The 24,267-nt window shown below is 40.9% G+C and overlaps 1 protein-coding gene across 6 annotated transcripts in view; it reads left to right on the forward strand.

Moving 5' to 3' along the window:
- zfr (zinc finger RNA binding protein) overlaps positions 1–24,267 on the forward strand; it is a 106,603-nt gene that overhangs the window by 67,229 nt on the left and 15,107 nt on the right. For 4 of the 6 annotated variants that reach the window (XM_068031931.1, XM_068031936.1, XM_068031937.1 and 1 more), the window contains 10 exons: positions 5,498–5,617; positions 5,703–5,848; positions 11,167–11,305; positions 11,792–11,994; positions 13,458–13,626; positions 14,175–14,316; positions 17,572–17,669; positions 18,564–18,659; positions 20,299–20,410; positions 22,112–22,209. In XM_068031931.1, coding sequence (XP_067888032.1) covers positions 5,498–5,617; positions 5,703–5,848; positions 11,167–11,305; positions 11,792–11,994; positions 13,458–13,626; positions 14,175–14,316; positions 17,572–17,669; positions 18,564–18,659; positions 20,299–20,410; positions 22,112–22,209 — 1,323 coding nt within the window. Of the gene's footprint in view, positions 1–5,497; positions 5,618–5,702; positions 5,849–11,166; positions 11,306–11,791; positions 11,995–13,457; positions 13,627–14,174; positions 14,317–17,571; positions 17,670–18,563; positions 18,660–20,298; positions 20,411–22,111; positions 22,210–24,267 lie in introns of those variants that run through there. The other 2 variants (XM_068031922.1, XM_068031945.1) reach the window with 2 other exon arrangements.

Raw genomic sequence — 24,267 nt, forward strand, 5'->3', positions numbered from 1 at the left:
TGTGGGAGAATCTAGAACTACGGGTCACTGTTTAAAAATAAGGGGTCACCCATTTAAGACGGATGAGGAGAAATTCTGTCTCTGAGGGTCATGAGTCTTTGGAATTCTCTTTCTCAAAAGGCAGTGGAAGCAGGGTCTTTGAATATTTTTAAGGCAGAGCTAAATAGATTATTGATAAGCAAGGGGATGGAAGGTTATCGGGGGTAGGTGGAAATGTGGAGTAATCAGTTCAGCCATGAACTTATTGAATGGCGAAGCAGGTTTGAAGGGCCTAGTGGCCTACTCCTGCTCCTAATTCATATATTCATATGTTCGTAATTGATTCTTTAACCAATAATGCTACACGCCCTCCTTTTTTTTTTAATCCCTCCCTCTATCCTGCCTGAAAACTCTATATCCAGGGATGTTGAGCTGCCATCTTTGCCCCTCTACACCAAGTTTCCGTTATAGAGATGATGCTGCCATGTATCTATCTGTACCCTCAGCTTATTGGCTTTATTTGCTATACTCCTTGCATTTAAATAAATACCTTTTAACACTGCCAAATTCAGGGTCACTCGCTAATTTTCTGCCTCCTGTTCCCTGCCCTAAATTTGTCCTATCTGAAACCACCCTCAGGTGCCCATCCCCCGTCAATCTAGTTTAAACCATCCCCAACAGCACGAGCAAACCTGCGTGCAAGGATATTTGTCCTAGCCCTGTTTGGGTGTAGACCGTCCAGCTTGTACAGGTCCCACCTACCGCAGAACTGGTCCCTATGCCTCAGAAATGTGAAGCCCATCCTCCTGCACCATCTCTCCAACCACGCATTCATCTCCTATTTCTATACTCACTAGCACGTGGCTTTGAGAGTAATCCGGAGTTTGCTACCTTTGAGGTCTTGCTTGCTAGTCTCTTTCCTAACTCCCTAAATTCAGCCTGCAGGACCTTTTTCTACCTATATCGTTGGTACCAATGTGGGCCATGACCTCTGGCTGTGCACCCTTGCCCTCCAAAATGCACTGTAGCTGCCCGGTGATATCCAGGACCCTTGCACCAGGGAGGCAACATACCATCCTGGAATCACATCCGTGACTGCAGAAACGCCTGTCTGTTCCCCTAACTATAGAATCCCCTACCACGATTGCTCACTTGTGTTTTCTCCTCCCTCCCTGCACAGCTGAGGAGCCCTCTATCCCATCGGTACTCAGAACTGAATACTGGTGAGAAAGTGGGATGCCCTCTGGGGACTCCTGCACTACTTGCCTTGTCCTTCTCTGTCTGGCAGCCATCCAGTCTTTCTCTGCCTGCGATCTCTCAAGTTGCAGGGTGACCACCTCCTGTAATGTGCTACCACGTATGTCTCATCCTTGCGAATGTACCTCAGTGACACCAGCTGCTCCCTTGAGTTCCAAGATTCGGCACTCCAGTTTTTGCATTTGGTGGCACTTGTAGTTGTCCAGAATATGGGTAGGGTCTTGGAGGCCCACATGGCGCAAGATGTGTATTTGATGGGTGTGAGTAGCCCTGCTATGCCTCGAACTATTTATTCACTGCACTGAATTTGAAAGTTAAATAAACACAATAAAATGGTTATAAATAGAACAAACAAACATGTAGCCACCTACTGACTACTGGTATTTTAGCTTCTACTTCGAAGATGGACTTAAATGTTAGAGAAAAATTAAAAATCAGCAGAAAGAAGAAAATAAAGTAACATAGAAACATAGAAAATAGGAGCAGGAGTTGGCCATTCGGACCTTCGAGCCTGCTCCGCCATTCATTATGATCATGGCTGATCATCCAACTCAGTAGCCTGTTCTCAATTTCACCTCGTACCCTTTGATCCCTTTAGACTCTTTCTTGAAAACATACAATGTTTTGGCCTCAACTGCTTTCTGTGGTAGCGAATTCCACAGGCTCACCACTCTCTGGGTGAAGAATTTTCTCCTCATCTCAGTCCTGAAAGGTTTACCCCGTATCCTTAGACTATGACCCCTGGTTCTGGGCTCCCCCACCATTGGGAACATCCTTCCTGCATCTACCCTGTCAAGTCCTGGTAGAATTTTATAGGTTTCTATGAGATCCCCCCTCACTCTTCTGAACTCCAGCGAATATAATCCTAACCAACTCAATCTCTCCTCATATGCCAGTCTCGCCATCCCAGGAATCAGTCTGGTCAACCTTCGCTGCACTCCTTCTATCGCAAGGACATCCTTCCTCAGATAAGGAGACCAAAACTGCACACAATATTCCAGGTGTGGCCTCACCAAGGCCCTGTATAATTGCAGCAAGACATCCCTGCTCCTGTACTCTAATCCTCTCTCTATGTAGGCCTACATACCATTTCCCTTTTTTAATCGCCTGTTGGACCTGCATGCTTACCTTCAGCAATTGGCGTACGAGAACACCCAGGTCTCGCTGCATATTCCCCTCTCTGTTTATAGCTGTTTAGATAATCTGCCTTCCTGTTTTTGCTACCAAAGTGGATAACCTCACGTTTATCCACATTATACTGCATCTGCCATGCATTAGCTCACTCACTCAACTTGTCCAAATTACTCTGAAGCCTCTGCATCCACCTCACAACTCGTCCTCCCACCCAGTTTTGTGTCATCTGCAAATTTGGAGATATTACATTTAGTTCCCTCATCTAAATCATTAATATATATTGTGAATAGCTGGGGTCCTAGCACTGATCCCTGCGGTACCCCACTAGTCACTGCCTGCCATTCGGAAAAAGACCCATTTATCCCTACTCTTTGTTTCCTGTCTGCCAACCAATTTTCTATTCATCGCAATACACTACCCCCATTCCCACGCGCTTTAATTTTACATGCTAATCTCTTATGTGGGACTTTGTCGAAAGCCTTCTGAAAGTCCAAATAAACCACATCCACTGGCTCCCCCTCATCAACTCTGCTAGTTACATCCTCGAAGAATTCTAGTAGATTTGTTGAGCATGATTTCCCTTTCGTAAATTCATGCTGACTCTGCCCAATTCTACCACTGTTCTCTAAGAAAATACCCACCTGATACTCATCGACTGCCTCCCTGTGCCTTGTCGCTCTGTCTCCCCCCTCACGCTGTTTGTAGCTCTTTACGCCCTGCTCTGATCTCCTAGTTTCCCGATGAATGCTCACTTGCTCTCTGTCCCAGGATAAGGTAGCACTCACCAGCCACTCACTTGTTACTCAATATTTTAATAATTACCCCGATTGAAATTCCCTAGCTTAGATAAGAGTGGAATGGAAAATACCCACCAGCCAATCACTTACCTGCTCTACTCTGATGTTGCACCTTGATTTTTTTTCTTTCCAATCACATGCTCTGCTGTTGGAGATGTGGTGATGTGCTCTGTCTGTTGTTCCTGTGCTCTTTTTAAATTCCTGTCTCCTGATTGTGCTCTGCTGCTGTATCCTTGTATTTTTTTGTTGCTGCATCAGTTATTGGCCTCAGGGCTGGAAAAAAAAAAGTTACTTTTACATTCATGCACAAAGCTGACTGAATTTTCATTAGATTGCCTGGTTCCTGCACTCCCCCAAGATGATCTGTGTGCTGTGTTTGTACTACCTAGTTTTACATCTGAAACTAGGACTACCGTTAGTTTTCTTGTGTTGTACCTGACTGCCATTTTTTTCAACAAAGCATCCGATCCATAATCTTGATCGAACTGTATTGTGTCACCAGCAATATTGGCGAAATCCTGTTCTTTGCCCCTTCTGCCTCAGCCTCTTCCCTCCAGCACCCCCACACCACCATTTGCCATGAGTTAAAATTTAAATGATGAATCCAGTTTGAAATGCTGCATTTGAATACCTTGGGTGCATTGCAGGATATCAGAAACTGGGTACCTATATTGCTGAGATGCTGTTTTTTTTTTATGCACCTCCTTTTAACATTTGATGCATTTAGTTTATCTATTGAGTAGCTGAGCTGTACAGACTAGGAAGGTCCTAAGCTTGATCCTTTGCAGAATTAGCTGATTTTGATTGGAAAAGTGATGGAATGTTGCTTTTAGTTTTGCTGCCCTAGATTCACGATCAGTGATAGAAGTGTGCAAGTGTAGGCATTAGGTGTGAATGGGATTGGATTTCACTGTGATGCTCTCTGCAGTCAAATAACCTGCCAACACTTACTCTCCAATCATCTACATGAGTAATGTGATCATCATGCCTGAGATGCTGATGTGCACAACTCCGAGTTGTGGGTTCAAATCTCGCTCCTGAACTTGAGCACATATTGTCAGCTAACACTTTACTGCTACATTGGCAGAGATGCTATTTTTCAATATGACCTAAAACCAATTCCTTGTTCAGGTGAATGTCGGAGAGCCCTTGGCATTTTCAAAGAACAGCACGGACTACTTCCAGTTTTCTGTCCAGAGTTCATCTCATAACCAAGATTAACTAATCATCTTTTCATTTACTGTTTTTGGGGCCTAACTGTACATATCCATCTCTTTTCTTGCTCTTGTACTCTCTCGCTTACACTCCCTGGCTGACGTGCCAGAATCTGTGTCTTTATCCCAGGAATGATTCAACACCTCACGGTAGGGGGAGGAGGAGACAAAATTGGTGAGGGGATAAGAAATTTGCCTCCTTTGTAAGAACATTAAGATTAAATGGCAGAGTTTCCCTTCCTCCTTCCATTTACTTTTTTTTAAGAATAGCAAAACTGTTTTCAAAAGCCAGCCATCCTACATGCTGTTACAAAATCTGGAGTAGAAATTGCAATTCATAGTTATTTAGATTTTGAAGGGGTAGGTACAGGTGAAACCTGAAGCTATTTTGCTGGTGTCTAGAATGAACAGAGATCCATGTGTTCATATGAGGACTGAAAAACCACTGCCAAGCTGGAGACAATAGTTTTGGCCTTTGGCTTTTCAAATGTTTTGTTTAATGTAATACATAAACTTCTTGCTGCTCTTCAATTAGTGCCACCTGAACAGGCAAACAGGACCTCAGTTTAGTATCTCATCCAAAAGAAGGCACCTTCCTCGGTACCACAGTCAGTGTCAACCTAGAATAATTGCTTAAGTTCTGTGGTCAGGCTTACACCCAGAACCTTCTGATTCTCTGCACATAACATGTGTCCTTTTGCCGCCATGTTTAATACATCAAAAACATCCTGTGACGTATTTTGTTATGTGCTTCTCCAATGTGGCACGATCGGGATTGCGGTTTCCCATTATAATGTTGCACATGTGGGTTGAAGAGGCATCGTTATTCAAGCAGGATAATTGCTAACTGTGTTGGATTGTTGGCAAATGTTGAGATAAAACCAACCCCTGTGTCCTTCCTGGCAAAAAAAAGTATTTGGGTTCATTTAGGAATGTCCATTGGCTCGTTCCCTGCTGAGCAGTCCAGTGCATAGTGACAAATATGCTGGGAACTTAGACACCCACGTACTTGCATGAGGAACCTTCAGCTTCCTCTAGCCAGAGCAGCTTATAGCAAATACAGCAAAAAAAAATTCATGAATCAATGTTTCATGTAAATTTCCTTCCTTTTGCAAGGTTCGAAACGATGAAGGCAAAGTGATTCGTTTCCACTGTAAGTTATGTGAATGTAGTTTCAATGACCCTAATGCAAAGGAAATGCATTTGAAAGGGCGAAGACACAGACTGCAGTATAAGGTGAGTATCAAGTCAATAAAAATGATTAGCTATCAACTATATTTCAACAGTGGTGTGAAATATTTTTCCTTCCTTCTAAATAAAGAAAAAAGTAAATCCTGAATTACAAGTTGAGGTAAAGCCAAGTATTAGAGCAAGAAAAATCCAAGAAGAAAAAATGAGGAAACAAATGCAGAAGGAAGAATACTGGAGACGAAGAGAGGAAGAGGAGCGCTGGCGTATGGAAATGAGGTAATCAGATGATTGAGTTTATTTGAAAAGAGATTTAATTCATCTGTTACTGTGTATTACTATGTTTTTAATCAAAAATTGAGACACTTGGCATGTCTAAATCCTAATTTTTATGTAACCTCTCAAACCTATTAAAATTCTAGAATGGCACTTTGCTTTGTTATATACTAATATGTTCTTCATGGTTTGACTTCAATTTTAGAAACCAGATATATACATTGCAAAATTTTGGGTGGTTGGTAACATCGTGATTATGTTACTGGACTGATGATCTGGAGCCATGAATTCAAATCCCACCATAGCAGCTGGGGAGTTTAAATTCCGTTAATTAAACAAATATGGAATAAAAGGCTAATATCAGTAATGGTGACCGTGAAACTACTGGATTGTCCTTAAAAACTCATCTGGTTCACTAATTCCTATCAGGAAAAAAAATTTGCTGTTTTTTTTACCTGGTCTAGCTTGTACATAACTTGAGACCCGGAGCCATGTGGTTGACTTTTAACTCCCCTCTCAAATGGCCCAGCAAGCCACTCAAACAGCTACAATGAAGTATAATGAGAATAAAACCAGACAGACAACCCCACATCGACCTAGGCACCAGTTTCAGACACTAGAAAGGCACAACCAGCTTAGTGGGCTATGCAAAGTCCTCCTCACGAACATCTGGAACTTGTGCCAAAATTGGGACAATTGCCTCTCAAACTAGTCAAGCAGCAGCCTGGCATAGTCATATACGCAGAGTTATACCTTTCAACCAACGTCCCAGACAGCAAGGGCACAGAATGTACTTTGGGGGACTTCATTGCATGTCACTGGTTCAGTTGCACCACTTTTATTTGGGAGTGTCACTGGCAAAACCAGCATTTGGTTGCACATCCCTGATTGCCCTTGCGAAAGTGGTGATGAGCCATCTTTTTGAACCGCTCTAGTTCATGTGGTGTAGTTGCAGTGCTGTTTTTGACCCAGTGACGGTGAAAGAGTGGCAATTAGTTCCAAGTTTGGTGTGGAAGGGCTGGAGGTGGAGCAAGTGGAGTTTCCATGTGTCTGCTGCCTTAGTGTTTCTAAGTAGCAAAAGTCCCACGTTTGGAAGGTACTGTCAAAGAGGCTTGGCAAGTTGCTGCAGTGCATCTTGTAGATGGTATACACTGCTGCCACTGTGCGCCAGTGGTGGAGGGAGTGAATGTTGAAGGTAGCAGATGGGGTGCCGATCAAGAGGGCTGTTTTGTCCTGAATGGTGTTGGACTTGTGCTGCTGGGCCTGTACTCATCCAGGCAAGTTGAGAGCATTCCATCGCACTCTTGACTTGTGCCTTGTTGATGGTGGACAGGCTTTTGGGCGAGTGAGGAGGTGAGTCAGTCGCTGCAGAATTCTGTGCCTGCTCATGGAGCCACAGTATTTATCTGGTTGGCCTAGTTAAGTTTCTGGTCAATGGTGACCCCAGGGTGTTGATGGAGAGGGAGTCAGTGATGGTAATGCCGTTGAACGTCATGGGGTGATGTTTAGATTCTCTTATTGGAGGTGGTTATTGCCTGACAGTTGTGTGGCATTTGTGTTGCCACTTATCAACCCAAGCCTGAATGTTGTCCAGGTCTTGCTGCATGAGGGCATAGACAGCTTCAGCAAATGGTATTGAGCACTTGTCATGCAGGCCCTCACCTGCCAAGAATGAGGCATATTAATTTTTTCATATGAACATTGATTGGGAAGAAAAGGCCTGTTACAAGGGCTACCAGACACTTAGCTGCAAAACATTTGCATTCTAACAGACAGTGCTTATGGCGACAAAAGGACCATTCCCTGACGCATTCAACCCACAATGGATTTTGATCACCAGACATTGATGGTGTAAGGAAGAGCATTCCAAAGACTAAGGTGATGCAATCTACAAAAGCCAGAACTGATCAAACCAGCTGGTCACATGACTGGTCCAGGGTTTTTTGAACTAGCCACAGAGTTTTTGAACTCAGACTGTTTGCTCCTGGAGTGAGAAGACCTCTCCTGTTTGCTCCCATCTCTTTCTCACAAGCCTCTGGACCTACTGAGGATTCATGAACTTCGAGAGCAAAATCTCCTACATCGAACAAGGTTTAAGGAGAATACAGGGCCCCAACGGAAAGCAAGACCTACCTACAATCAAGGACTTTACAGCGAGCCCGAAGAACAGTAACCAAAACCATCTTCAGATGTTGCCTCAAACTTTTCCACTTTATTTCATCTGCTCTTTTCTGTCTCTGTCTGAATGTGTGTGTCACGTATGCATGCTAGCATGGGCGCGTCGCGTATCCGTAGGCGTTAATTGAATTAGAGTTTAAGTTTAATAAAGTTCAACCTTTTTTCTTTAAACTTAAGAAAACCTGTTTGCTTAGTTTCTTTGTCTTGTAATTGGAAGTTAGTGAACAAGGATTCACTAAGGGGAGTAAAAAAACGGTGTGTTAAAAATTAAACTCTTACGGTAAGACCAGGTGAAGGTTGGGAGGAAACCCTAGACCCCTTTCTCACCTGGTCGTAACACACTGTACAATCATCAGATAACATCCCCACTCCTGACCTTGTTGGAGGGAAGGTTATTGATGAAACACCTGAAGATGGTTGGACTAAGGGCACTGCTCTGAGGAATTCCTGGGACTGAGATAATTGGCCTCCAGTAAACACAACCATCTTCCTTTGTGCGAGGTATGACTCCAACAAGTGGAGATTTTCACCCCCGATTTCCATTGATGGCACACTTGGTCAAATACTGTCTTGATGTCAAGGGCATTCATTCTCTCCTCACCTTTTGGAATTCAGCTCTTTTGTCCATGTTTGGACCAAGGCTGTAATGAGGTCTGGAGACGATTGCTCATGGCAGAATATAAACTGAGCATCAGTGAGCAGGTTATTGCTGACTAAGTGCCATTTGATAACACTGTCAATAACATCTTCCATCACTTTGATGATTGAGAGTAGACTGGGGTGGTAATTTGCATGGATTCAATTTGTCCTTTTTGGGGCAGGGCATACCTGGGCAATTTTCCACGTTGCAGGGTAGATGCCTGTGTAGCTGTACGGGAACAGCTTAGCTAAGGGCATGGCTAGTTCTGGGGCACACGTCTTCAGTACTACAGCCAGGATGTTTTCAGGGCCCATATCCTTTGCTGTTTCTTGATACCATGTGGAGTGAATTGAATTGGCTGGAGACTGGCATCTATGATCCTGGGGACCTTGGGAGGTGGCTGAGATGGATCATCCACTTGGCACTTCTGACTGAAGAGGGACTTCAGTTATGTAGGTAGATTGGAGAAGCTGGGGTTGTTTTCCTTTGAGAAGAGAAGGTTGAGAGGAGATTTGATAGTGGTGCTCAAAATCATGAGGGGTCTGGACAGAATAGATCGACAGAAACCGTTCCAATGACAGAAGGGTCGGGAACCAGAGAGCACCTATTTAAGGTGATTGACAAAAGAACCAACGGTGACATGTGGAAAAACCTTTTTTACACAGTGGTTAGGATCTAGAATGTAATTGAGGCAAATTCAGTTGTGGCTTTCAAAGGGTAATTTGCAGGGCTGTGGGGGAAAGGGTGTGAAAGTGGGACTAGTTAAATTGCTCTTGTAGAGAGCTGGAATGGACACTAATGGCCAAATTGCCACCACCTGTAATATAGCCATTCTATGCTTCTATCATTTTATGAAATCCAATCCAAACAAGTACCACTCCATCAGTCTACTCAGTCATTAGCAAAGTGGTGGTAGGTGTTGTCGAGAGTGTTATCAAGCACCACTTACTCACTAATAACCGGGTCACCGATGTTCAGTTTGAAAATCTGCCACGAACACTTGGCTCCAGACTGCATTACAGCCTTGGTCCAAACAGAGACAAAACAAGTGAATCCCAATGGTGAGGGGAGAGTGACTGGCCTTGTCATCAAGGCAGCATTTAACTGAGTGTGTTATCAAAGAGCCCAAGTAAAATTGAAGTTAATAATCAGGGGAAACTTTCCACTGGCTGAAGTCATGCCTAGCACAAAAAAAATTGTTGTAGTAGTAGTAGTAGTTGTAGTAGGAGGACGGCACTCATCTCAGCCTCAGAATATCACTGCATGAATTCCCTCAAGGGCAGTATCCCCAACCATCTTCAGCTGCTTCACCAATGACCTTCCCTCCACCATAAAGTCAAAAGGGGAGATGCTCGTTGATGTTTGCAGAGTGTTCAGTACCATTCGTGACTCCTCAGATACTGAAGCAGTCTGTGCTGGCATACAGCAAGACCTGGACAACTTTCAGGCTTGGGCTGATAAGTGACAAGTAGCTTTTGCTCCACACAAGTGCCAGACAATGACCATCTCCACCAAGAGAGAATCAAACCACCACCTCTTGACATTCAACAGCATTATCATTGTACAATTCCCCATCATCCTGGGGGTCACTATTGACCAGAAATTTAACTGGACCGGCCATATAAATACTGTGGCTACAAGAGCAGGTTCGAGGCTGGGTATTCTATTGTGTAAGACTCCTCTCCTGTCTCCCCAAAGCCTTTCCACCATCTACAAGGCACAAGTTAAGAGTGCAGTGGATGACTCTGGGATGAGTGCAGCCCCAACAACACTGAAGAAGCTTGATACCACCCAAGATAAAGCAACTGCTTAATTGACACTCAATCCACTGCTTTAAACTTTCAGGCCCTCCTCCACTGGCGCACCTTGGCTGCTGCGTGTCTCATCTACAAGATGCACTGCAGAAAGTCACCACTTCTTCAACAGCACCTCTCAAATCCATGACCTCTACCACCTTAAAGGACAAGGGTAGCAGGTGCATGGCACCACCACCATCTCCAAGTTCCCCTCCAAGTCGCACACCATCCTTACTTGGAAACATATCGCTGTTCCTTCATCGCTGAATGTTCTGAAACACTCTACCCAGCAGCACTGGGTGTACCTTCATCTCACAGACTGTGGTGGCTCAGCGCCACCTTTAGGGCAATTAGGATGCGCAATAAATGGATTGCCATTGATGCCCTCACCCCATGAATGAATGAATTTTTTTTTTAAACTGTTTAGGGGATGGTTTTAATCCAGGATGAATTTTTAAAAATAATACTTTGCGTGTATTTTGTTCCCTCCCGAAGTATGTCTGAAAATGGGCATGTTTGAGAACAATTGCCCTTCATAACGCACTTACTCTCAAAGTTATGATGAAGCATGTTAACTGACTTTTGTTATCCTCAAAATTTGCTTCTCCCAAATAGTTGGAACATTTGGGATGAGAATTGTCAACCATAGATTTTGTAATTTTTTTTTTTGAAGGGTGACTGAAATGCAAGGTTTTTGTACATTTCAGGCGGTACGAGGAAGACATCTACTGGAGGAGGATGGAAGAGGAACACCATTACTGGGATGACCGCCGCAGAATGGCTGATGGATATCCACCAGGCCTACTTGGTGTTCGACCAGGAATGATGCCACCACAGGGGCCACTGGTATGTTTTTTGTGAAGTTTAAGCTCCTTTAGTAAATAAGCCTAGATAGAAAACATTCACTTTGAGGACTGAAATTAGATTCTACTGAATTGAAAGTACTGATTTCTTAATCTGTATGAAGAGCTTGGGACTCTTCCTCCAAATTTTATCCTATTTGAAACATGCCCTTCCTACTTTTATACGCGTTTTGCACTTCCACATGCACTTTCAAACTGAGATGAAGGAATTTCGGTTACTTTTGTACCTTTTACTCATTTAACAGTTGCAGGAGTAAGGCTTGTAGTAATTGCTTTTAGTAAAGATAGATTGTGGTTTAGATGCTTCAGAGGGAGCAATTTCCTGAAAATATATTTTTTAATTACGAGCTGGTAAAATCTGGCTGCATGCAGCTTTCCTTCCTTGTTTGTCCTAGAATATATATAACGGACTGAAGTAAGCAGCATAGGAAATGCATTATTTTGGCACTAACTTTCAACCTCTGCTTAGCCTCCTAGACGCCCAGACTCATCAGATGATCGCTACGTTATGACAAAGCATGCTGCTATCTATCCAACAGAGGAGGAGCTGCAGGCAGTCCAGAAGATAGTCTCGCATACTGAACGTGCTCTTAAACTTGTGTCTGACTGCATTACTGAACAAGATAAACCAAAGAACAAAGAGGATGAGAAAAAAGATGCAATCAAAGATAGGTATGGCACTCTAATTGCAGTTCTGATGTCTGCATATCTCTTTGGACAATGAGGATTTTGTGACCAGTTAAATAATTATGTATGCAGACTGTACTTTTATACCTAGTTCACTAGTCACTAATGTAGATGTATTTTCCAAATATAAAATAATGTACAAAGAAAGTTGGCTGCCAGATTTGTTTTGAGTTGTTACTCTAATATTAAGGGTTTTAATTTTTAATGCACCAAAGTGCTGTTCTTTCATTGTTGCTGAATCAATGTCCTGGAACTTCCTACTTAACAGCACTGTGGTAGTACCTACAGTACATAGATTGCAGTAGATCAAGAAGGGCGGCACAGTGGTTAGCACCGCAGCCTCACAGCTCCAGTGACCCGGGTTCAATTCTGGGTACTGCCTGTGTGGAGTTTGCAAGTTCTCCCTGTGTCTGCGTGGGTTTCCTCCGGGTGCTCCGGTTTCCTCCCACCGCCAAAGACTTGCAGGTGATAGGTAAATTGGCCATTATAAATTGCCCCTAGTATAGTTAGGTGGTAGGGAAATATAGGGATAGGTGGGGAAGTGGTAGGAATATGGGATTAGTGTAGGATTAGCATAAATGGGTGGTTGATGGTTGGCACAGACTCGGTGGGCCGAAGGGCCTGTTTCAGTGCTGTATCTCTAAAACTAAAAAAACAAATTTTCTGATGTGACCAGAAACTTTGTTCCTATAAAGCTATCTGACTCAGTTTGTTGTGAATCACTTTACACTGGAATTATTAATAGATTTGTATACAGTGGATTCATGAAAACTTGAACTTTTTGACTCACAAACGAACACTGCAAAAAAGTTCTGCCTTGCACCATTTACTGTAGAATTTAATTGCAAACCATTCATTTTCAAAGTCTGTTGTAATAAAAGTTGGTTTTGCCTGCACTTCCAGTATGAGCAGTTTGCTTTGATAGAGCACATCAGTTGTCATGTGATCAGATCAAACAGCACATAGGGTAAAGTAATTGCAGAAAAGCCAGGTGGTCACAATTTAAAAAAAAAAGTTTGTCAAGTAATTCTGAATCAGAAAATAAAGTAATAAATAAGGGTAAATAAAGTTCTACTGCAATCCTGGATATATTAAACTGTTCCCTAAACATTTTTTAATTCATTCATGGGATATGGGTGTCGCTGGCAAGGCCAGAATTTATGGTCCATCTCTCAAGAAGGTTCCTCAAGAAGGTGGGGGTGAATAATCTTTTTTTATTTTTATTTAGAGATACTAGGCTTTGCTGGAAAAGGTGGAGGTTAATTGCTACAGAGAAATTTTGAGAGAGGAGGAAGGAATAAAGGGGAAAAATTATAACCTCCAGGAAAAATACCATTTAACACTTAAGTCTTGAATTCCAATATTACTTTTGCTAAGCTACTCGTGACTGCATGAGGTACAGAGACTTGATTTGCATTTTTTCTCTCTGCCACCCACACCTGCTACAGAAGAGACGATAGCCAGAGAGCTTTGAAAGGTGTAATGCGAGTTGGTGTGCTTGCCAAAGGGTTGCTGCTACGTGGGGACAAAAATGTGAACCTTGTTCTGCTCTGTGCAGAGAAACCAACTGGAACACTGCTAAATCGCATTGCGGAGAACTTGCCAAAGCAGCTTGCGGTATGGTACTTTTACTCAAAACAAAAATCTGATTGGTCAATGCTTTTATAAAAAAAAATACTTTAGCATAATTTTGAATCCTAAACTTTGAAGCACCTGGACTGGGTTAGATTAATAAATAACAAATTTTTTGCTATTAAATTGGCAGACAGCTGTGGCTTGTTGGCAGCAAACTCGAGCACAGCAAATGACACTGATAGACTTTCATTGTAGATAGGCTGATATTTTTGCCGAATGGGGTATAGAAAAGTGCTAATTTTCAACTAACGTTAGAAAGTGCCACTCCTACAAAAGCTTGGTAGCTCTTGTTTTCTCTCCTTTTATAAAAAGAGATGATGGAAAATATACAAAAGCTGGGAATGTCACAGAAAATTCCTACGAATATGCAAATCTCTCAGCATATGTAAGGAGGAAAAACGTTAACGTGTTTTCTCTTTACAGATGTTGACTGTATTTCTTGCATTTTTTGTTTCTGTTTTAAGCTCTGTAATGCTGTACTGTATGGAAGGTTAGCATTTGCTAGTTAATTTTTAAATATCTAATTATAGGTAACCACTCCTGAGAAATATGAAGTGAAGTGCTGTGAACCTGACTCGGCCATAATTCTTGCTTCGTATACGGAACCAAAAATGCAAGTCACCATCACACTTACATCCCCGGTCATTAGAGAGGAGAACATGAGGGATGGAGGTTGGAAGTCTAAGATTCTTTACTTGTCTGCTTCTCTCTTCTGTTTTCTTCCTGCTATCCTCAGATGCCAATGGGCCCTAGGAGTTACTCTATGACACTTTCAGTATATGAGACTTGAAAGAAAGTGGAGTTCAAAGCATGTTAGTGTGTGCAGAATGTGAAGTCGCCTGTGTGATAGCAAAGGAAAGTGTTGTAGAACTCGCTATTCTGAGGTCCCTTGGTATTCAACATATAGCTCCCCTGAGTGCAAGCTGAACCCTGTATTCTTGAATATTTTTGTAATGTAATTTCCAAGTGTGCTGGTGTTCATATTTTTAAACATTTTTGATATTCCTTACAACAGAACAGGGCTCTTAAATTCAGATTTGTTGTCTGGAAATTCTTAGTAAATGTCACAGACACTTTATATCCTACAAAATTAAAACTAAGGTGTGGAATAACTGGTAAATGGCCGGTGGAATGCTTATTAGCTCTTAAAAATAATACGATGTTCCAACAGATAATGATTAGAGTTGCTGACACATGTAACTAAAGCTGATTTTTTTTCTCTTGAAAAATATAAGCTAAAGCTTTAACAGTAATGGATGCACCTTTCAAAAATACTTAATTTGGAGCAAAAGCTAAAACCCAGGCACCAAAGTAATATGTCTTGTATAAGTAAAAACACTTTTAAGCGATTTAATTGCAAAATGTCTTTAACTTCTAACTTGAGGAACAGCACAAGATTCTTGAGTTTTATCGAATTTTAGAGCCCTGGTGATGTAAAATGCCAGATTTCATTTTAGGCTTTCAGAATATCCTTGGGGGAGTTACTAAACTACTACTACTAATTGAAGGCTTTGTGAGAGGAATCTCTGATGGATGAGGGACAGGGGTGTAATGAAAAAAAATCCCTTAATTGTTAGCCTGCCGCCAGTTTGAGTCTGCGTGTTTTGCTGGTGTTGACTCTGCAATAACTTACTTGTGACCTTTGTTGGGATGTAGATTTCCAGCAAGATGGTTGTTTTTATCTATCCATAGCTCATGGATTCAGTCCAAAGCCTTCTAGCATCAACAGCAAGAATCGAATCCTCTCAGGGGCTGCTGCCACGTCATCGGAAGGATTTTTGACCAAGGTTTTTGTAAGAGCTTAGCCACACCTGCCACACAGTTGTTGGATGGACTGGGGCCACTCCAGCCTTGCTTATATATCAAATGTATCTAGAGATCGAACAATGCCACTTAGTGTTGGTATCAGATATTTTTGCTTTCTTCAAAATGAAGTAAATTGCTTTCACAATGCCCTTTTCAACAAAATTGCATTTAATTGAAGTCCTAATTTAAGAATTCAATTTCTATAATTGTGTAGTTTCCAAACTAAAAGTATCCAAATTACTCTGGGAGGTTTGTTTTTAAGGAAATGTCTGGTATGTTATGCCAGCATTACGTATACTGCCAGATATGTGGTATCGGTCTATCTCAAGTGTTTCTTGCAGAATTCCATTTCCTTTCCTGCTTTCTTTGACCTAGTTTGACGCTGCTGAAATAAAAGTGATAATTGTTTCTATGAAACTTTAGCAGGGCCACAAAAATTCATATTTTTTTTTAAAGAAGTCCAGTGATCATCAATTATTCCCACCAGTAAAATTTCAGTCCTGCTGCTTCCAAATACTGGATTGTAACATCTGCAACTGGGAGTACTACTTCCCTCTCCTTGCCCAGTATCACGAAAAAAATTAACTGCCAGTAAACTAAGTAGATCAAAAAATAATGCTAGTTTGCACATAAAACATAGCTATAAAGCACATGGATAATATTGGGATAAAATCACTGTCCTTTCATTTCTTTCGAACCAAGGGCCAAATTCCCCTCAGGCTAGCATAAAACTACTATAATCTACCTCTATGGGCTTCAAGAGTCCTTAATTCCTGGTCCAGATTTTCAATATATTCATTAACGATTTTTGTTTAAATTGTTTGCCTAATGAGTGAATTATTTGCCAGATGTATTTTTTTCTACGATAATGCATACAAAATTAAATCTTAACACAGTCACTCCATCACCCAATTCTAAAGTGCTAACTTTGGAAATTAGCACTTTTGTTAGTAATTCAAGTAATGCACACTTAAATGTGATGAATGATGTCACATAAGTTGTTTGCTATGCAAGTTACCAAGAAGGCTAACGGACTCCACTGATGACTTTATAGCTCTACTGAGTATACTACTTAAACTAAAACAGACGGCAAATTAAAGTCTGAGGACGCTCAATCTAATTGCCAAATCAGCTGGCAAAAAAAACTTGGTACATCCTACAGTTGAAACCGCTTTTTGATTCTGAGGCCATAAATCATAAAGATAATTAGTTTGGAAAATAAATCATGCTGGCTTGGTAGGTTGTTCTCTTTCAATGCCAGTGTTATAACATTCGAGGTTTAATATGGGGATTCCTCTGCATTATATCCAGTAATGGCAGTTCATACCTTTATCTCAGCTATATTGGTCAACTGTAGTTTAAAACTTCCCTGATGTTTATCCTTTACTTTTCTCTGAATTTTGAGGAACTGTTATAAAGTGTAAATCTAAGGGAACTGATGAGGCCGATAGTAAAACATTTTTTTCACGTTGGGATTTTTGTTTTGAAATGTTTCATGTTATCTAGTAATTTTTATACTTCACCATGTACTGCATGATTGTTGTAATATATGGTAACTGGCATTGAACAGAAACTCCAGTTGAGGTGAAATTTTAACCTTTTATGTACAGTGGCCTTAAAGTAAATTCTTTTTAGCAAAGCAGTAAAGATGAAATACTCGTGAACTAATTAAAGTATGCACCTGTCAATTGACCGTTTCAAGTTTACAAGATTCTTCCATTTTAATTCTCGACATGGATTTCTGGAGGCCCTTCTATTATATGTTCTGAATTGGCTGGTGAAGTGTGGCTACTAGTCCTCCTTTGTACTTTAGGGAAGGCTAATATTTGAAGCATGGTCTTTATTTGTATGGTTGTAATGGGCATTCTTAAATGTGTCTTTTTTAAAAAAAAAACACTTCATTGCTCGTTGAGTTACTTGAGATGCCAACAAACTCAAGTATAATAATGCATTTAATTGGAATTTATTGGATGCTTCAAAAATGTATTGATAATTCCTTCATGAAATGAAATATCAGTTTTGAGTAGTATGTGTGGCAGTATGGCTATGTTTCTGAAATGACATGCCTACCTGGTCAAACACCCATTCCTCACTGCACTTTGCCAATTCGATCCATTTTAGATGTAACCTCGGTTATGGTGAAAGATCCACCGGACGTCTTGGACAGGCAAAAATGCCTTGACGCTCTGGCTGCTCTACGCCACGCTAAGTGGTTCCAGGTTCGGAACATAATTTTACTTTCTTCTTGTAGCCTTATGAGAGATAATTGAGTTTGACTTTTCCATGAAAATGAGCTATTACATAGTAAACCTAATATTCCCAAGGCTGCCTACATTGATTGTGCCTTTGCCTAAAAGTGACCAGGAAAATATTTTTAATACTTTTTTCAGTATTATATTTCATTTTTCATTGTTTAAAACTTTGAAATTGTGCATTAACTTTTTTTCTGGTCATTGACTGTAGCATGAGGCATTCTTATGTCGCTTTACATAATGTCTGCACTTTATCCGTATTGTGTTGATGTAATTGTTCCATAAGGCTGCAGTTTTAATCTGCTTTTAAAAGGGAATTTGTAATGCTTTATGCTTAGCTTTTGTAAACTTTTCTTCACCTGCTCCATTTATAATTTTATTTTGAAATTTAATGTTTGTGTCTTGGGAGTGGGAGACTGAGAAGTTGCCATAACTTACTGTGACTTTGCAGTGTGGCAAACACGCAGTAAGAAAAGGCAGCCTACTCTGTGTTCCGTGATTTATATTGACCCTTTTAATTTAACTTTGTGCAATTTTGGACTTTTCAGTATAAATTCTGTGTTTTTAATATACAACAAAGGAAGAACGTGAGGGACAAGAAGTTCTCAAGAGGCCAGGAAGATGAGCTAGGCCAGCTTCTTCCTGTTTCTGCTGTGTACTTTGACCCCCATTTCTTCCACAGAATAGAAAAATGCTGCTGTAGACAGATGGCTTATGAGTAAAGTGCTGGATATGTTTTTCAATTAATCCACCATCTTTACAAGCTTTTGTTTCAAAGTAGCAGTGTTTTTCCCATTATCTAGTCTCTAGCCTTGAGACTTGTTGACGACCACATGACTTAGATTTTTGTTTCTGCTCTAGGCTAGAGCCAATGGTTTGCAATCTTGTGTGATTATTATTCGCATCCTTCGTGATCTCTGTCAGCGTGTACCAACCTGGGGAGCATTGCCAAGCTGGGTGAGTACGACTACCATTTGCTGAGTTAGATGCAGAAAAACGATTTGACAACTGTGCCTGACATCCATTTGTGTAGTAGCAATAAAAGTAGATCATAAAATACTTGTCAAAAACAACCTGGTCGCATTACTCCTTTGATGTCATGATCGGTTATCCTAATATATGAATACTTAGGTGGAAGTTGTAACGTTTTTGTAAATCTAAATATGACCTAATTAAGCTAAAAGTTTCTTTGTAGCTTAAAAGCATCTTCATACTTATGCAGATGTGCTTTTCAAATATTGACAATAGAATATTGAATGAGCTGATCTTTATAAACTACTGAGATGCAGTGTTAAACTTCTTCAGCCTTACTCAGATGTAGTCAGAATTCGTTTTGTTCAGGATGACAAAACAAGCTGCATACTTTGTGGAAAGATTTTGCTTTTCCGCTTGCAGAGCAGAGGGATCTGAAAGGTTGTTGTTCAAATGTGCCTTCCAACGTCCAACTTGATGGCAGAGGTCAGGAACAGGGTCACCTAACCAGTTATTTTGAAATGGGACCCTGAAGAAGTGGGGGGAGCAGGGTGGGCAGGTTGTTTCTCTCCCTTAACTCTAGACAACTTGGAATGTTGTGAAATGGTATTCTCAGTTGAGTGTGACTTTGAATTGTGAAAAGAGTGTATCCTCCTATAATGAAAGCAAAATACTGCAGATGCTGGAAATCTGAAATAAAAACAAGAAATGCTGGAAATACTCAGCAGGTCTGGCAGCATCTGTGGAGAGAGAAGAGGAATTAACGTTTCAGATTAGTGACCTTTCATCAGAACTGATCAAGGTTAGAAAGGTAATAGGTTTTAAGCAAATAAAGCAGGGGTGGGGCAAGAGATAACAAAAGGGAAGCTGTTGATAGGACAGGGTCACAGAATAACTGACCAGAAGGTCATGGGGCAAAGGCAAATGGTATGTTAATGGTGTGCTGAAAGACAAAGCGTTAGTGCAGAGAGGGTGTTATTTGACAGAAAAGTGAAGAGCCCTGGCCCAAAGCACAAACATGAAAAAAAACAGGCAGGCACATGGTAAAAAAAAAATGATGCAACAAACGAAAATAAACAAAGAAAAAATAACTAAAAATAAAAAGGTGGGCCCGTCAACAGCATCATGGGTGGCAGACTAGGAGTGTATTCTCCTCGACTGCCACCTATGATGCTGTTGAAACTTTTAACCATTCCTCTGGTATCTCGAATATCAAATTCTCTTCTCATTGATCTTCCTAATGACTTTACCACTTCCATTTAATCTGTGGTCTGTCCTTTCCTGTACAAGTGCCATACACCTGTTACTGTGCCCTAGCGAATTGCCTTTAAAAGGCTGATTGTTATTTGAAGATCCCTCCATGGATCTCGCTCTTATCCTATTGAGAAACCTTCTCTAGCTGTATGCCCCCAACCTGCACCCTCCATTCTTCTGATTTCTCCTCCATGTAATCTGAGGCTGTTCTTATGGAACTTTCTCTTCAGATCCTCTCTTTAAAACTCTTTCTCTACTCCTCCCACCTTCCTGTTTATAAAATACTCTGAGATGCTCTTTTATGTGAGTAGCCCAATCTGAGCTAGTTGTTTTATGCTATTCTCTCTTAATCCTTGTGCAATTTACATAGGCCATGGAGCTGCTGGTGGAAAAAGTAATCAGCAGTGCTTCTGGACCACTTAGTCCCGGTGATGCCATGAGGAGAGTTTTTGAATGTGTCTCTTCTGGAATACTCTTACCAGGTGAGTTCTGTTTGGTTCCATTGTCTAAGGTTTGGTTTTCTTGGAAAACAATCCCAAATACTCAAGTTTTTAGGTAATTCGATAGATATTAGATAAACAAAGTCATTCGGCTCATATCCCTGCCAACTCCTAATGCAACTACCCTGCCCTCTCCCTAAGTCCTCAATCTTCATCAGCATATACTTATCTTTTCTTTACAAGCTGTAATGGTTTCAGCCTCAACCACTTCCTGTGGCATAACATTCTATATTTCCAACGCCTTTTGAGTAAATACATTTAAATCATTAACATTTAACTCTGACATTTTACAAACCTTTTAGAAGTACCTGGAGGTAGGGGTTGTTTACTAAGGGAGAGTGGGAAGATGTATCATAATACGGAAACGAACAAGATGAGTTTCATATCCTGACCATATGGCCAAATGCAACTATGTACATTTTTCATAAGTCTTCATCACTCAAAAAATCTTAGAGGTTGAATGTTTTCATGGAACTCCGATTTAAATCCAGCTTACAGTAACTGGCTCAATCTTCTCTCTGCCTTTGGGGTTTCTAGAAATATAGAAATTGCTAGACATAAAGACCCAAGGTACATCTAGTTTGTCTTCTACCACCCTGATAGTCATATGATACAACAATAATAATTGTTGCATAATCATGGCAATCAATCCCTTATCAATTAGTCTACAACAAACCCAGACATATGAACACAAGAAATAGGAACAGAAGTAGACCATATGTCCCATCGAGCCTGCTCTGCCATTGAATACGATCATGGCTTCAATTCCACTTTCTTGCCCGCTCCCCAATATCCCTTGTTTTCCTGCGAAACCAAAAATCTATCTATCCCAGCCTTAAATGTATTCAATGATGGAGCATCTACAAACCTCTGGGATAGAGAATTGCAAAGATTCACAACCCTTTGAGTGAAGTAATTTCTCCTCATCTTAGTCCTAAATGATTGGTCCCTTATCCTGAGACTCTGTCCCAGCGTTCTAGATTCCCCGACCAGTGGAAACAATCTCTCAGCTTCTACCCTATCAAGCTTTTTCAGAATCTTGTATGTCTCAATTAGATCGCCTCTCATTCTTCTAAACTCCTCACTAAGGTGAGAAATATCTCTCAGTGGTGGAGAGCTCTTGGAATCATAGGTCCAAAGCCACCCATTCCTCCCCAAGCATGCTGCACTTAGTGTATTTGATGTCTCATATTATCCATTTGCTGTATCTCATATTCTGGGAAAAATTTATTTAATTTGCAATTAAATGAATCAACAATATCTGTTTCCATCATCTCCCATGTGGCCGCCTTTCATTATTTCACCATTGATACTAAACTTGGGAAATGTGATCATTAAATTAAACATTCAGGCATGCTTAAGTCAATTTTTCAGGGGTGAGTGAAAATCTGCAGTTAATACCAAATTATCCTACATGGGGGCTAAAAGCTGCCTTATGTGGTATGTTACACCAAGTGCTGTAGTTTACTCATTTAATCTCGAACATAACTTTTTAATAGGGCGTAGTATCTTTTATTAATTTCTGCCATACCTGTGCTTGTTGTTTAACATTGAACTAGTTTTGATTCAGTTTTGTAAATGCCACTAAATAATGCCTATCCTATGAAGTGATGAAGCTGCAGAGAATATTTGGGAATAGTCCTAAAATTCTAGAAAGATGCCAATTTTCTTAACTGTTTTTAGGTGGTCCTGGCCTATATGATCCTTGTGAAAAGAACCCGAGTGATACACTGAATTCAGTGACTGGACAACAACGGGAAGATATCACAGCTAGTGCACAGGTATGGATACTATAATCAGGTAGTCCAGTTATGTTGTATCAGAAATGTACAAGTGTTTTATTTGTAAGAAATTACTGTAAATATTTATGGAAACCTGTAAGTAACTGGAGTAATTAAATTGTGTATTTTTGTTCACTCCCATGTGGTGACAGTATTTGCTGTGTCCTACATAGAGTTAGAGAAATTCTATGGCTCAAAGAGGCCACTTGGCCCACCGTATCTGCGCCAGCCGCAAAACGAGCCGCTCCGCCTAATACCACTTTCCAGCATTTGGTCCGTAGCCCTGCAGGTTACGACTCTTCAGGTGCATATCCAGAAACCTTTTAAATGAGTGGAGGGTTTCTGCCTCTACTACCCTTACAGGCCGTGAGTTCCAGTCCCCTGCACCCTCTGGATGAAAAAGCTTTTCCTCATCTCCCCTCTAATCTCTCTACTAATCACTTTAAATCTGTGCTCCCTAGTCACTGACCTCTCTGCAAAGGTAAATAGGCTCTTCCTATCTGCTGTATCCAGGCCCCTCACAATTTTCTACATCTCAATCAAATCTTCCCTCAGCCTCCTCTGTTCCAAGGAGAACAATTCCAGCCTATCCGATCTTTGCTCATAGCTGCATTTTTCCAGGCCTGCCAACATCCTCATAAATCTCATCTGTACCCTTTCCAGTGCAGTTACATCCTTTCTGTAATGAGGTGACCAGAACTGCACACACTACCCAAGTTGTGGTCTAACTAATGATTTATTCAGTTCCAGCAACTTCCCTGTTCTTATATTCTATACCTAGGCTAATAGAGGAAAAGATTCTATATGACTTCTTAACCGCCTTATCGACCTATCCTGCTATCTTCAGGGATCTGTGGACATTCACTCCAAGGTCCCTCATTTCCTCTACACCTCTCAGTATTTTCCCATTAATCGTGTATTCCTTTTCCTTGTTTGACCTCCCCAAATGCATCACCTCACACTTTTCCAAGTTGAATTCCATTTGCCACTTTTCTGCTCACCTGACCAGTCTATTGATTTCCTGCAGTCTACAGCTATCCTCCTTGCTATCAACCACACAGCCAACTCTCGTCTGCGAACTTCTTGATCATGCCCCCTAAGTTCACGTCCAAATTATTAATATATACCACAAAAAGCAGGGGACCTGGTACTGAGCCCTGTGGAACACCACTGGCAATGGCCGTCAAGTTGCAAAAACAGCCTCAACAATTACCCTTTGTTTCTTGCCACTGAACCAATTTTGTATCCAGCTTGCTATGTTCTGCTGAATCCCATAGAATTTTATTTTTTTTAACCAGACTGCCATGTTGGACCTTGTCAAAAGCCTTGTTAAAATCCATGTCGACCACATCAACTGCATTACCCTCATCAATCCTCCTTGTTACTACTTCAATTAAAATAGTATGTTTCTAACTTACAGGGTCACTAACTTTATGCCTTTTAATGGAGACTTTACTGAAGGGAAATTGTTTCAATGTTAAACTATTTTTCTCATTATTTGTCCCACCTCTCTGTAGAATTACATTGGTAGTCATCCAAGTGGCAAAATTATAGATCACTTGCTTTGTGACAGTTAATATCTCAGAACCATGTGACCTCCTTAGCAATGTGGATTTGCACACCAAAAAGCAGCTAACAACTTCAATATTTTATAGATTTTTGCATATACTTTTTAATTAGTGTGATCATACCCTTTTTTCCATTATTTCATAATTGCTGCTAAGCTTAGGGAATGTGACTTATACAGATTCACCTCTCAAATGAGAACATGTCATTGCTTTGATTGAAGTCTCAGCAGTGGACTCGATGGTTGGCATCAGCTGATATTCACTGGTCAGATTTTAACATCTTTGCCAATTATTTAAGGTGACTTGACTCTGATTTGTGCTTGAGATGTCTTCCTGTATTTAACAGCTTTGGGTACTCTGCTTGATGCAGGCAACAACTTCAAAGGGTTTCTGAGAACAGCTGAATTGTTGGGAAATTGTCCTGAAAGCAGCAACAGTGTCCGTTAATACTCAGTGTTGTGCTCATGACCCATGAAGTACAGTTGATTTT

This window comes from Heterodontus francisci, chromosome 1, assembly GCF_036365525.1.
Source record: "Heterodontus francisci isolate sHetFra1 chromosome 1, sHetFra1.hap1, whole genome shotgun sequence".
NCBI classification, from domain to species: Eukaryota; Metazoa; Chordata; class Chondrichthyes; order Heterodontiformes; family Heterodontidae; genus Heterodontus; species Heterodontus francisci.